The following is a 13,824-nucleotide window of genomic DNA, read 5'->3' on the forward strand; positions in this document are numbered from 1 at the left end:
TTCCAAGGAATAACCCGTGTCCAGTGTTAATGGTAAGACCATCAGCCTGAATTTTATTTCAGATATCTGAGATTTGTATGTCCTGTAATTATACACCGGTGACATTTCAATGCTTCTCCAAATTTAAAAGTCATTACTGGCTGTGATATCAAAATTAACAGGACACAGTTGCCTTCTATAAACTGTGTCAGTTTAAAATAATGTCACCCTCTTTATTGGAACAAATAATCCACAAATTATGCAGAGCACTTTTGTAATTTACCATTGGGTACACTGTGAACATTCTGTGTACTTAGTTTTTATGAGTACAATAAAGTTCCAAAATATACCAACTAAACAACATTGTCATCTGTTATTAGTTATTTTTAAATCAAGGATATATATGTATGTATAATGAGTACAATCATATTCATTTTCAAGATTGTGTTTTGTGTTAGGTAGGTATTTTGTTGTGTCACAATACAGGACTTTGAGTTAAATATCAAGAATGAGGATGTAAACGTAATTTTAAAATGACAATATTTACATCTTTAGAGTATCATTTTAAATATAGTTTGGTAAAATGGTAACTATACTGTATATGTAGAAAATGAAACATGCTTATTCATTCATACACACAGAACATATCACTATCAACCAACAAGGTGTCAAGGATTCCTGACCAAACTGAGGAGGGCACTTACGCTGAGGAGGCAGACTGGTTGTGTATAAAAACAGCAGCTCTCAATGTCTGCTCCAACTGACCGGCATCTAAGACGGGTGAGTGCAGTCAACCGTTTTTATATCACGTGTCTGTGACATTATTCGACATTATCACTGTTTATTACTGTAATCACTGCAATAATATGCTGCTTCAGTGTTTCCATTTTCAAACACCTTTCACATTAGGGTTTTTATGTTGTATGTGGGTTGCTTATTATATTAATCTTGGATGAAATTACAAAACAATGAAAAACTTGTCTACCAAAAACTTGTTTTGTAGGATCTTGACATACACAGGACACCAAGGAGTTTCTGTTTTTCATTGATTGAGGTAAATTCTTCAAAACAAATATAATCAGAAATTAGTCAAGTGCAGGTTCTGTAACAAATGTATAACTTGTGTTTGAATCTCTCGTATTTTCAGTCTCCACTAAAGAGCCACCATGAGTACAGATGCGGAGATGGAGCAGTATGGCCCTGCGGCCATTTTCCTCCGAAAACCAGAGAGGGAGAGGATTGAGGCACAGACTGCACCATTTGATGCCAAAACTGCATTCTTTGTGGTTGATCCGGATGAGATGTATGTCAAGGGAAAACTTGTCAAAAAAGAGGGTGGCAAAGCCACAGTTGAGACAGCCGGTGGAAAGGTAGGTGAATAATTAAACAATTTTAAATATCCTAGTGAAACATATATTTGTGTCCATCTGTTACATTCACAGAACTTAACTGTGATAGTCCATGTCTTCAAACTTGTAAAATTTAGTGAAATGTCTTTCAAAATCTCAAAATCTTTTGACTCTATTTCCTATTCAGACAGTCACTGTAAAAGAGGATGACATCCATCCCATGAACCCTCCAAAGTTTGATAAGATGGAGGACATGGCCATGATGACCCACCTCAATGAGCCTTCTGTGCTGTATAACCTCAAAGAGCGTTATGCATCATGGATGATCTATGTAAGCTTTTACTTTACTTGAAAGTGTATATAATGTAAATATCATTCAGATCTATATATACAAATGTTCAAATATTGTTTATTATTTCCTATTACAGACCTACTCTGGGTTGTTCTGCGTTGTCGTGAATCCCTACAAATGGCTTCCTGTGTATGATGCTGTAGTTGTGGCAGGATACAGGGGAAAGAAGAGAATTGAGGCACCACCCCACATCTTCTCCATCTCTGACAATGCCTATCAGTTCATGCTCACTGGTAAGATCAGTGCTAGTGTGAAAGTGTGTACTTAAGTAGAAGTTAACTTAAACATGAGTATATTGAAAAAATGATATATATGTAATTCATGTGAAGCATGTATGTTTGTATTTCAGATCGTGAGAACCAGTCTGTCCTGATTACGTAAGTACAAAACACACCATCATGTAAATATTTATAAACTTTATGATATGAAGCAGGATCTTGACATTGTGTTTTATAAACCCCAGTGGAGAATCTGGTGCAGGAAAGACTGTCAACACCAAACGTGTCATCCAGTACTTCGCAACAATTGCAGCTCTTGGAGCTAAGAAGGCTGAGTCAACACCTGGCAAAATGCAGGTAAAATATTTTTTTTAGGATAAATGTCTATGTGAGTGGAAAATTAATCAGAATGTATCACTCATGTAACGCAAATCTTCTCATGCAGGGCTCCCTTGAGGACCAAATTGTTGCGGCCAACCCTCTACTAGAGGCCTATGGCAATGCCAAGACCGTGAGGAATGACAACTCCTCTCGTTTTGTAAGTAATTCAGGAAATATCAAACCCTTTCTAATTGCTCTAAATGTGATGCTAATAAGGATCTGATTGTCTAGGGTAAATTCATCAGGATCCACTTTGGCTCGACTGGCAAGTTGGCTTCAGCTGATATTGAAACATGTAAGTTGGTGTAACATGGTGTAAGCTTGGAGCTATCCTTGCAAGACATTATGCTTAAAGGAGACCTATTATAATGCTTTCCCTGTCTTGTATTGTAGTTCTGTGACTCCTGTATGACTGCTTTGCATGATTCAAAGTTCAAAAAAATTATTTTCTGTCTTACACTGGGTCTTCATGCAGGCCGTAGATGCTCTTGTCTCTTTAAGGCCCCCCATCTCAAAGCCCACTATCTTCTGATTGGCCAAAACCTGAAGCATGTTACCAGGCTGTTATTGTCACTGAGCGGTACAGACAGACTGAGCGTTGCTGTGCCGTTGCTGTGGGAGCAAATGGCCATTTATGGAACACTGGCTCAGTATGTCCTATATATATGTCCCATACCTAGCTCGGTATGTCGTAGAACGGAGCCATTGGCAGAAAAAGCAGTTAAAACAGAGTGTTCAGAACAGGAGGAAATCTGAGGTTTCGTCTCACAGGGATTTCTTTTTAATACGTTAACCTAATTATTTGAAGTTTTGGCAATGTTTAACATGAACATCCAACATTGTTACATTGTAGAAAAGTCATAAAATATGGAAAAGCATAATAGGTCTCCTTTAATCAATGGTAATGAAATGTAGGGGCTGCATTATGGCTGAATGAGAAACTTTGCAATTTAAGTCCCAGAAGTAAGAACCTTTTATTTCTTTTATTCCTTTTTTTATAACTCCACCTTTCTGTGTGGAGTTTGCATGTTCTCTTCCCACCATCCTAAGACACGCATGATAGTTTAATTGGTGTCTCTACAATTGTCCTTGGTGTGAGTGCTTGTTTGTCTAAATGTGGCCTGTCCAGGGTGTACCCTGCCTTTTGACCGATGTCAGCTAGGATAGGCTCCAGCCCCCCGCGACCCTGTACGCAGGATAAGCGGTTGACGATGGATGGATGGATCTATCTGTAATGTTTTTATACTGTGTATATATTGGTCTATTCTGTACACACATCTATTGCATGTCTGTGGGTCCTGAATATAAGAGCAGGCAGCTAGAAAGCACTTCCAGCCATAACCGTTACATTTATCTACAATGTGTCTGTGTGTAAGGGATGGACAGATATTTGCTATAAGGCAACTGGCATCTCCACGTCTCCAATTTATCTTGTTATGCTTAGATCTGCTGGAGAAGTCCCGTGTCACCTTCCAGTTGTCTGCTGAGAGGAGTTATCATATCTTCTATCAGTTGATGACTGGCCACAAGCCTGAGCTCCTGGGTATGTTAATAGACAAATTGAACATACTAGTAAGAATAACACAGGAAAATCTCATGTATTTTGTTTCCGGTCTTTCAGAGGCTCTTCTGATCACGACAAACCCATATGACTACCCAATGATCAGTCAGGGTGAAATCACTGTCAAAAGCATCAATGATGTGGAGGAGTTCATTGCAACAGATGTAAGATCACATTGTTTTGTTATATAATGTATAAGGTGCAAGGTACAAGGTTGTTTATTTTGTGTTAAACAACACAAGGTTGTATAACAAAAATAAAGTTTGAAGTCCCTTCATGCTACACACGCAGAACATACCAGATAATTAAATGTGTATTAAAATATGGTAACATTAATTAAATTAAATTAATAATTAATAATTAAATAAAATAATAAGCTATATACAATTATTTATATAGTCTATAAGCCTGTTCATACACATATACACCCAGAACATTCCGCAGTGCCTTTAATGAATTTGCATCTGGGTAGAATGTAAACAGCAGCAGCAAGATTATAATATGGTTTCATCTTTACATTAAAAAAATGAATTTACATCAAATCAAAGTACTAAAAACATACATACATTTTCTTTCTGTATAATGCAGACCGCTATTGACATCTTGGGATTCTCAGCTGAAGAGAAATTGGGAATCTACAAGCTGACTGGAGCTGTGATGCATCACGGCAACATGAAATTCAAGCAGAAGCAGCGTGAGGAGCAGGCTGAACCTGATGGCACTGAGGGTAAATGCTAAGATAACGCCATTCTCATGATGCAAAATTTCTGGTGTGTAATTTACTACACAAGTGAATGTGTATTTAGCACTTCTTGTGTTTCTCTCCATCAGTGGCTGATAAAATCGCTTACCTCTTGGGCCTGAACTCTGCTGATATGCTGAAAGCTCTGTGCTACCCAAGAGTCAAGGTCGGAAATGAGATGGTGACCAAAGGTCAAACTGTCCCACAGGTAATAAAAAGACAATTTGATGTGTGAAAAATTTTGGGAAATTTCTGCAATTTGATATGAAAATGTTATTCGGAGAAATTGCCGCACTGAAATCCTTTCAGGTCAACAATGCTGTCAGTGCTCTGTGCAAGTCCATCTATGAGAAAATGTTCTTGTGGATGGTCATCCGTATCAATGAGATGCTGGACACAAAGCAGCCAAGACAGTTCTTCATTGGGGTGTTGGATATTGCTGGATTTGAGATCTTTGATGTGAGTAGTTGAAAATATCTGCGCAATTTCGACCTTATTTTGGCATGAAATTAAATATTTTTCCATAATTGCAGTTCAATAGCTTGGAGCAACTCTGCATCAACTTCACCAATGAGAAACTGCAACAGTTCTTCAACCACACCATGTTTGTTCTTGAGCAAGAGGAGTACAAGAAAGAAGGCATTCAGTGGGAGTTCATTGACTTTGGTATGGACTTGGCTGCCTGCATTGAGCTTATTGAGAAGGTAAGTAATCAATCTGATAGATGTGATTTCTTGATTCATGTGCAAATGTTTTCTTCCGCAGTTAAATCTTTCAACATCTAATGTAAATTTCTCTTAGCCAATGGGAATCTTCTCCATCCTTGAAGAGGAGTGCATGTTCCCCAAGGCTTCTGACACAACTTTCAAGAACAAGCTGCATGATCAGCATCTTGGCAAGACCAAGGCCTTTGAGAAGCCAAAACCTGCAAAGGGAAAGGCTGAGGCTCACTTCTCCCTGGTTCACTATGCTGGCACAGTGGACTACAATATCGTTGGCTGGCTGGACAAGAACAAGGACCCACTGAATGACTCAGTTGTTCAGCTCTACCAGAAAGCTTCAAACAAACTGCTGGCCTTCCTGTATGTAGCCCATGCTGGAGCTGAGGGTAAGAAATGAATATGCTTCATCTTAGTAAAACAGATGTCCCAAGAAATATCCATGGTTTCAAAAACGTCATGCATTTTTCACTATTTTCTACTGATAATGGTACAATATGGGGAGCAATGCAAAAAGCATGGGCTGAAATTGCTGTGTGTGCAGTTTAGAATGTTATGTGAGAGGCATGGAGTTTAGTAATGAATACAAATATATATTGTTATATTGGTTTTGTTTCAACAGAGTAACTTCATAAGTTACAGTGTTATTTACTGCAATTAATGAAATCCAATGTTTTGTGAAACAGAGGCTTCTGGTGGTGGCAAGAAGGGTGGTAAGAAGAAGGGTGGTTCCTTCCAGACTGTCTCTGCTCTTTTCAGAGTATGTTTTGTGTGATATTTTTGTATGACAATTAAAAACCCTCATATTGAGATAGCGTTAACAAACTATCTTTTGATGCTGATCCACAGGAGAACTTGGGCAAGCTGATGACCAACTTGAGGAGCACTCACCCTCATTTTGTTCGTTGCCTGATTCCTAATGAAACAAAGACACCTGGTAAGTTCATAATCCACCTTTCTGCATTTTCTAAACAATATATTTTACCCAAAATGCATGTGCAATTGTGCAGGTCTTATGGAGAACCACTTGGTCATCCACCAGCTGAGGTGCAACGGTGTGCTAGAAGGCATCAGAATCTGCAGAAAGGGCTTTCCCAGTAGAATCCTCTACGGTGACTTTAAGCAGAGGTGACTGCAGTTTTCATTATAAGCAAGTCAAGTTGATTTCAGTAGAGATATTGAGGAGAGATGGAGGTAATTATAAGTAACAACATAATTTTCTCTTGTAGATACAAAGTATTGAATGCCAGTGTCATCCCTGAGGGACAGTTCATTGACAACAAGAAAGCTTCAGAGAAGCTGCTGGGCTCCATTGATGTGGACCACACTCAGTACATGTTTGGACACACAAAGGTTCATCCTTATAGACAATATTAACAGATTTAGTAGTCCTGTTACAGTCACGTGTACTGACGACTGGTTTCCTTCACTTGACAACACAGGTGTTCTTCAAAGCTGGTCTGCTGGGTCAGCTGGAGGAGATGAGAGATGAGAAACTGGCTACACTGGTGACCATGACCCAGGCTCTCTGCAGAGGATATGTAATGAGGAAAGAGTTTGTTAAGATGATGGAGAGGAGGTAGGATTCTCATACAGTACACTAATATTTATGTCCACATTTTTAATTTACAGATTATGTTTGTTAACTTGTTATCCCCAGCAGTTCAGCAGAAATTACACTTTATCTATCTTCACTTTTCAGGGAATCTATCTATTCCATCCAGTACAATATCCGTTCATTCATGAATGTGAAAAATTGGCCATGGCTGAAACTTTACTTCAAGATCAAGCCTCTTCTGAAGAGCGCTGAGACTGAGAAGGAGCTGCAACAGATGAAGGAGAACTATGATAAGATGAAATCAGACCTGGCTGCTGCCCTGGCCAAAAAGAAGGAATTGGAGGAGAAGATGGTTTCCCTGCTGCAGGAAAAGAATGACCTGCAACTCCAAGTGGCTGCAGTAAGTTGGACACACAGCAAGTGTGATTCTATCACATATACACTTTTCAGATACAATTTTCAGATATACAATGAGGCCACATACGTTCCTTGTCTTCTGATTGTCTATGTGCCTTACCAAAGTTTTAACAAGATGTCTGTTTAAAATGTACCAAAGGAAGTTGAAAACCTCTCTGATGCCGAGGAAAGGTGTGAGGGGCTCATTAAGAGCAAAATCCAACTCGAGGCCAAACTCAAAGAGACAAGTGAGAGACTGGAGGATGAAGAGGAAATCAATGCTGAGCTGACTGGGAAGAAGAGGAAGCTGGAGGATGAATGCTCTGAGCTGAAGAAAGACATTGATGACTTGGAGCTCACCTTGGCTAAAGTGGAGAAGGAGAAACATGCAACAGAAAACAAGGTTGAAATTATTTTAAACCTATACTCAAACTAAACAAAGACTCTATGTATATATAGTGATACAAATAATGCACATTTCACATCGTTTCAGGTAAAAAACCTGACAGAGGAGATGGCATCTCAAGATGAGTCTATTGCCAAGTTAACAAAGGAGAAGAAAGCCCTCCAAGAGGCCCACCAGCAAACACTTGATGATCTCCAGGCAGAGGAAGACAAAGTCAACACTCTGACCAAGGCCAAGACAAAGCTGGAACAGCAAGTGGACGATGTAAGGAAATGTAATTCTTTTATAGTGTTTTTTATTGTCAAGTAGCTTGTGTTTTGAAGTTGACCTTCCATGATACAAATTCATAACAATGTAAATGGTCAAAAATTGGAAATTATCTTAAAAGCTGGAGGGATCACTGGAGCAAGAGAAGAAGCTCCGCATGGACCTTGAGAGAGCAAAGAGAAAGCTTGAGGGAGATCTCAAACTGGCCCAGGAATCCATAATGGATTTGGAGAATGACAAGCAGCAATCTGATGAGAAAATCAAGAAGTAAGTTTTTGGTTATTTATAATCCTTATATTTCACTAAATAGCCATAATATCATAAAGCAATATCACATGAAAAGGAGTGCTGAAGACTATCAGCAGGCTGTGATTCTGTCGTAGGTATGAGGCCGCAGGCTGACAACAGTTCTACAAGCGCCATTTACTAATTACCTATAATAAGCAACAACAAATTATGATTTATTTGTTTATTTTATTATCTGTTTGGCTCAGCCAACTCAAATAGTTCCAGTGCCACAGGACTGTTACCAAACAAAACATAAACATTATCATGCACTTGTGTAGGTGTACACGTTAACACAGGCCAACTACTTTGTATCATGTAGATGTATCTTTATGTTCATTTATCGTGCAACCAGTGAAGTAACAGCAAAAACTGTTTTTGTTATACTCTTCCAGGAAAGAATTTGAGATCAGCCAGCTCCTCAGCAAGATTGAGGATGAACAGTCCCTTGGTGCTCAGCTTCAGAAGAAGATCAAGGAACTCCAGGTAGTGTATTTGATATGAATGGTAAATCCAAAACAACATGTATATCTATTCCAGTTAATAAGCCTTCTTGATATTACTATCATCAAATCTAGGCTCGTATTGAGGAGCTGGAGGAAGAGATTGAGGCTGAGAGGGCTGCTCGGGCGAAAGTAGAGAAGCAGAGGGCTGACCTCTCCAGGGAGCTTGAGGAGATCAGTGAGAGGCTCGAGGAAGCTGGTGGAGCAACAGCTGCTCAGATTGAGATGAACAAGAAGCGCGAAGCTGAGTTCCAGAAGCTGCGTCGTGACCTTGAAGAGTCAACCCTGCAGCACGAAGCCACCGCATCAGCTCTCCGGAAGAAGCAGGCAGACAGCGTTGCAGAGCTGGGAGAGCAGATCGACAACCTTCAGCGTGTCAAGCAGAAGCTGGAGAAGGAGAAGAGCGAGTACAAGATGGAGATTGATGACCTCTCAAGCAACATGGAGGCTGTTTCTAAAGCTAAGGTGTGGGGATTGTTATAAGTGAGGGCTTTCCCTGTTTCGACATCTCAAGAATACAAAAGCAGAAATACATAAATTGTTAGGATAAATAATATAACCATAACAGTATAGCACCCCTGTGTTTAAATCGTCACTGATTATTCTGACTACAATGGCTTTAATGTACTGCTGAACAAAGAAGTATTCAACATTTGCATCATTGAATGCAGGTTTTTAAATACATCATGTTTTGTTGCTTATAGGGCAACTTGGAAAAAATGTGTAGAACTCTTGAAGACCAGTTTAGTGAGCTCAAAGCCAAAAATGATGAGAATGTCCGCCAGCTGAATGACATTAACGCACAGAAGGCAAGACTGCAGACAGAGAATGGTAAGTCCCCTTTAAGAAAAAGCACTCTGTAGGTAGAGTTCATCAAATGGCAACATGTACTGAATAGATTTATTTCCATTTTTCATTTAGCTGATGCTTTTAAAATGGCAGAGGTTGCACGTCTCTGGAGCAACTAGTGTCTTTAAGATTAAGTGTCTTTCTCAGGGACATATTGGTGGGAATCAAACTCTGGTGACCCACAGTGTTGGCTTTAATATCTTGATGTCTTATCCACCGCACTATCACCACCACTGTATGTGTCCTGTATTAATAAAAAAAATACTTAAAAATCCTCATCACCAACATTTTGTCAATCAGGTGAGTTTTCCCGCCAGCTTGAGGAGAAAGAAGCTCTTGTTTCCCAGCTGACGAGAGGAAAGCAGGCCTTCACTCAGCAGATTGAGGAGTTGAAGAGGCACAGTGAGGAGGAAGTGAAGGTATGAAAAGTCTCCTCTTATTTTCAGATTTTTACAGGGTGTGATTATATATAAACTCCATTTTAAGGTTTTGAATTTGTCACAAGACATAATATAATAATAAAGAGTAAAAATGGATAAATTAAGAGCTGCATAAATACTTAATTGCAGCCTACTGGACAGAAAGGAGCTGGGACAATAAATGGAATATAAAACAAACAAAACAGTTATACCCTAGGTATATCTTAATCCTAAGAAGAACATATAAAAGTATTAAATTATTAATTAAATGGAGTCACTAAGCATCCCTAATATTGCTGGTACTTATTCACCCAGCATTTGGATGCTTCATACATTAGATTGATTAAAATGTCCCTTTAACATGGACTTTAACATGGACTTTACCCAACAGGCCAAGAATGCCCTGGCCCATGCTGTTCAGTCAGCCCGCCATGACTGTGACCTGCTCAGAGAGCAGTTTGAGGAGGAGCAGGAGGCCAAGGCTGAGCTGCAGCGAGGAATGTCCAAGGCCAACAGTGAGGTGGCTCAGTGGAGATCCAAATATGAGACAGATGCTATCCAGCGCACTGAGGAGTTGGAGGAGGCCAAGTAAGTCACTATCCTTTCAGTGTTTTTATTAGTTTTAATTTCAGTAGTTTGCTTTTACCAATTAAAACATTCTTCACTACAGGAAAAAGCTTGCGCAGCGCTTGCAGGATGCTGAGGAATCCATTGAAGCTGTGAACTCAAAGTGTGCCTCTCTGGAGAAGACCAAGCAGAGACTGCAGGGTGAGGTGGAGGACCTCATGATTGATGTAGAGAGAGCCAATGGTCTGGCTGCCAACCTTGATAAGAAGCAGAGAAACTTTGATAAGGTAACTGGTTGAACTGGTAATCAAAACCAGTTTTATCACCAAAAATATTATATAATGAAGTAATCATTTCATTAACCTGCACAATTCTAGGTCCTTGCAGATTGGAAACAAAAGTATGAGGAGGGCCAGGCAGAGCTGGAAGGAGCCCAGAAGGAGGCTCGTTCTCTCAGCACTGAACTGTTCAAGATGAAGAACTCATATGAAGAGGCTCTTGATCAGCTGGAGACCATGAAGAGGGAGAACAAGAACCTTCAGCGTTTGTCAATCTTACTATTTTTTAATTGACTATTATAGCAACTATAGTATATTCGCTAGATAATGTATGCTGCATAATCTAAGTTGCCCCAAATGTATTTGGCTTTGGTCACACTATAGAGGAGATCTCAGACCTGACTGAACAGCTTGGCGAGACTGGGAAGAGTATCCACGAACTGGAGAAAGCAAAGAAAACTGTGGAGACAGAAAAGAGTGAAGTTCAGACAGCACTAGAGGAAGCTGAAGTAATAATTTTTTTTTTTACTTAAATCAAATTAGTCCATGCCATTGTAATTCAGTATTCAGTATTAAGTCGCATTATCTTAAATTATTTAAAGGGCACACTGGAGCATGAGGAGGCCAAGATTCTCCGTGTTCAGCTTGAGCTCAACCAAATCAAAGGTGAGGTTGACAGGAAGCTTGCAGAGAAGGATGAGGAGATGGAGCAAATCAAGAGGAACAGCCAGAGGGTGATTGACTCAATGCAGAGTACTCTCGACAGTGAGGTCAGGAGCAGGAATGATGCCCTGAGAGTCAAGAAGAAGATGGAAGGAGACCTGAATGAGATGGAGATTCAGCTGAGCCACGCCAACAGGCAGGCTGCTGAGGCCCAGAAACAACTGAGGAATGTCCAGGGACAGCTGAAGGTGAGGTTTATATGATCATTTATGTAACAAAACAAAAAACAAAACAAGGTACAGAAGGTTAATTGTTTTATCTGTTTTATTTTTTGTTGCCAGGATGCCCAACTGCACCTTGATGATGCTGTCAGAGGACAGGAAGACATGAAGGAGCAGGTTGCCATGGTGGAGCGCAGAAATGGCCTGATGCTGGCTGAGATTGAGGAGCTGAGAGTTGCTCTGGAGCAGACAGAGAGAGGACGCAAAGTGGCTGAGCAGGAGCTGGTTGATGCTAGTGAGCGTGTTGGACTGCTTCACTCTCAGGTTTGTTTTTATAACTTCACCAGAAACTAGTATTTTGAAAATACATCATAACTATCATATTAAACATGGCTTCTTTTCATCTAGAACACCAGTCTTCTGAACACCAAGAAGAAACTGGAGGCTGACCTTGTCCAGGTTCAGGGTGAAGTGGATGATGCTGTTCAGGAAGCAAGAAACGCTGAGGAGAAAGCCAAAAAGGCTATCACTGATGTGGGTTCACATTTTTACCCTTGCTATTTTAGAAATTGTTTCATATTTGTGTATACTATCATGCACTGATAATAATGTTTATCATGAATTTGAACCATTTCAGGCTGCCATGATGGCTGAAGAGCTGAAGAAGGAGCAGGATACCAGTGCTCACCTGGAGAGGATGAAGAAGAACCTGGAGGTCACAGTCAAGGACCTGCAGCACCGCCTGGATGAGGCTGAGAACCTCGCCATGAAGGGTGGCAAGAAGCAGCTCCAGAAACTGGAGTCCAGGGTATGAACTGTGTATAAATGCCGAAAGAGCAGTTTAACACATAAAAGCACACTTTAAAAGCATAAAATAACTTTACTTGTTTGTATGCCCTCAAACCCTTGTACAACACTTTGATAATTTATCATTACATCTCAGGTGCGGGAGCTGGAAACTGAAGTTGAGGCTGAACAGAGACGCGGAGCTGATGCTGTTAAAGGAGTCCGCAAATATGAGAGGAGAGTGAAGGAGCTGACCTACCAGGTAATTCATTTGGCTAAAACCACACAGTACTTTGAAGTCTCTTCTCTTTCACTTAAAATATTTATCTGTGTAGACTGAGGAGGACAAGAAGAATGTAAACAGACTTCAGGATCTGGTGGACAAGCTGCAGCTTAAAGTCAAGGCTTACAAGAGACAGTCTGAAGAGGCTGTAAGTGAACTATATTTAATTTAGAATAGATAATACCATAATTAACTGCCTTTTAACTAAGTATATATAAAACTCCAATCCCTTCACAGGAGGAGCAGGCCAACACTCACCTGTCTAGGCTCAGGAAGGTTCAGCATGAGATGGAGGAAGCTCAGGAGCGTGCTGACATCGCTGAGTCCCAGGTCAACAAGCTGAGAGCCAAGAGCCGTGATACTGGAAAGGTACTCATTTCTGAAGTCATATTTTCCAAAAAATGTAAAGACCGGCATTTAATTTGAGTATTCTGTTCTTATGGCAGTAACCTTTCATTGATACAAAATTCAATAATTTCACTCTTCCACTTGTGGAAGCACATTTAAATAACCACATGTAGGATGATACAGTCTTTAAACGTTAAGAAGTCTCTGATAAAAATCTAATAATTTGTTAATCCTTAAATAATTCATTTTTGTGTTTGTTTTTTCTTCCAGAGTGAGTCTGCTGAATAAGAGACCACATCAAACTGAATCCATTCGACAGAGTTCCTAAAATATGAACCAACTGTAGAATTATTTTTACAGTGTAACATTTCAATAAACATCATGAATATTGGTCAATAGCATTTACTCTGCATTCCCTTTATTAAACTAATTTTTATACTGCTTGGCTGCTACTAACAAGTTGCAGAGCAGTCTAAATTTTCGAATGAAATCTTTTCAGAATTCTTTAGTAACCAGTGTTATCGTTGTTTATAAAAAAAATGTATTTGCTTCATATAGACAGTAAAAGATGTCTCAGACAGTATAGAAGAAATTTCCCACAGAAATACCCCCAAGGTCCTGGGCAAGGCTGGACTGGGACAAAAATCGACCCTGGCATTTTTGGCCCAGGCGGCTCACCACACACCTCACCAAA

The 13,824-nt window shown here is 39.9% G+C and overlaps 1 protein-coding gene across 1 annotated transcript; it reads left to right on the forward strand.

Moving 5' to 3' along the window:
- Positions 1-1,145: 1,145 nt before the first annotated feature.
- On the forward strand, positions 1,146-13,528 carry LOC123978646 (myosin heavy chain, fast skeletal muscle). Its single transcript, XM_046062005.1, has 39 exons — positions 1,146-1,349; positions 1,516-1,659; positions 1,757-1,913; positions 2,030-2,057; positions 2,144-2,255; positions 2,344-2,436; positions 2,511-2,574; positions 3,724-3,822; positions 3,901-4,004; positions 4,429-4,567; positions 4,672-4,790; positions 4,892-5,041; positions 5,116-5,286; positions 5,384-5,690; positions 5,988-6,061; positions 6,151-6,238; positions 6,312-6,429; positions 6,531-6,654; positions 6,744-6,880; positions 7,004-7,259; positions 7,416-7,658; positions 7,749-7,925; positions 8,050-8,195; positions 8,609-8,699; positions 8,792-9,181; positions 9,421-9,547; positions 9,866-9,984; positions 10,376-10,572; positions 10,655-10,838; positions 10,929-11,094; positions 11,214-11,338; positions 11,432-11,740; positions 11,834-12,037; positions 12,122-12,247; positions 12,351-12,521; positions 12,657-12,761; positions 12,835-12,930; positions 13,020-13,151; positions 13,401-13,528. Exons 1-39 carry the CDS (start codon positions 1,146-1,148, stop codon positions 13,416-13,418), a joined length of 5,814 nt encoding a protein of 1,937 aa, XP_045917961.1. The 3' UTR covers positions 13,419-13,528.
- The last annotated feature ends 296 nt before the right edge of the window (positions 13,529-13,824 follow it).

The sequence above is a fragment of the Micropterus dolomieu genome, linkage group LG01, assembly GCF_021292245.1.
Source record: "Micropterus dolomieu isolate WLL.071019.BEF.003 ecotype Adirondacks linkage group LG01, ASM2129224v1, whole genome shotgun sequence".
NCBI lineage: Eukaryota > Metazoa > Chordata > Actinopteri > Centrarchiformes > Centrarchidae > Micropterus > Micropterus dolomieu.

Bases quoted from the DNA above. Each gene is read 5' to 3' on its own strand.
- LOC123978646 (XM_046062005.1), top strand. From the start codon at position 1,146: ATGAGTACAGATGCGGAGATGGAGCAGTATGGCCCTGCGGCCATTTTC. The intron at 9,182-9,420 runs GTGTGGGGATTG...TGTTGCTTATAG, and splicing joins AGGCTGTTTCTAAAGCTAAG to GGCAACTTGGAAAAAATGTG. The intron at 11,339-11,431 runs GTAATAATTTTT...AATTATTTAAAG, and splicing joins CAGCACTAGAGGAAGCTGAA to GGCACACTGGAGCATGAGGA.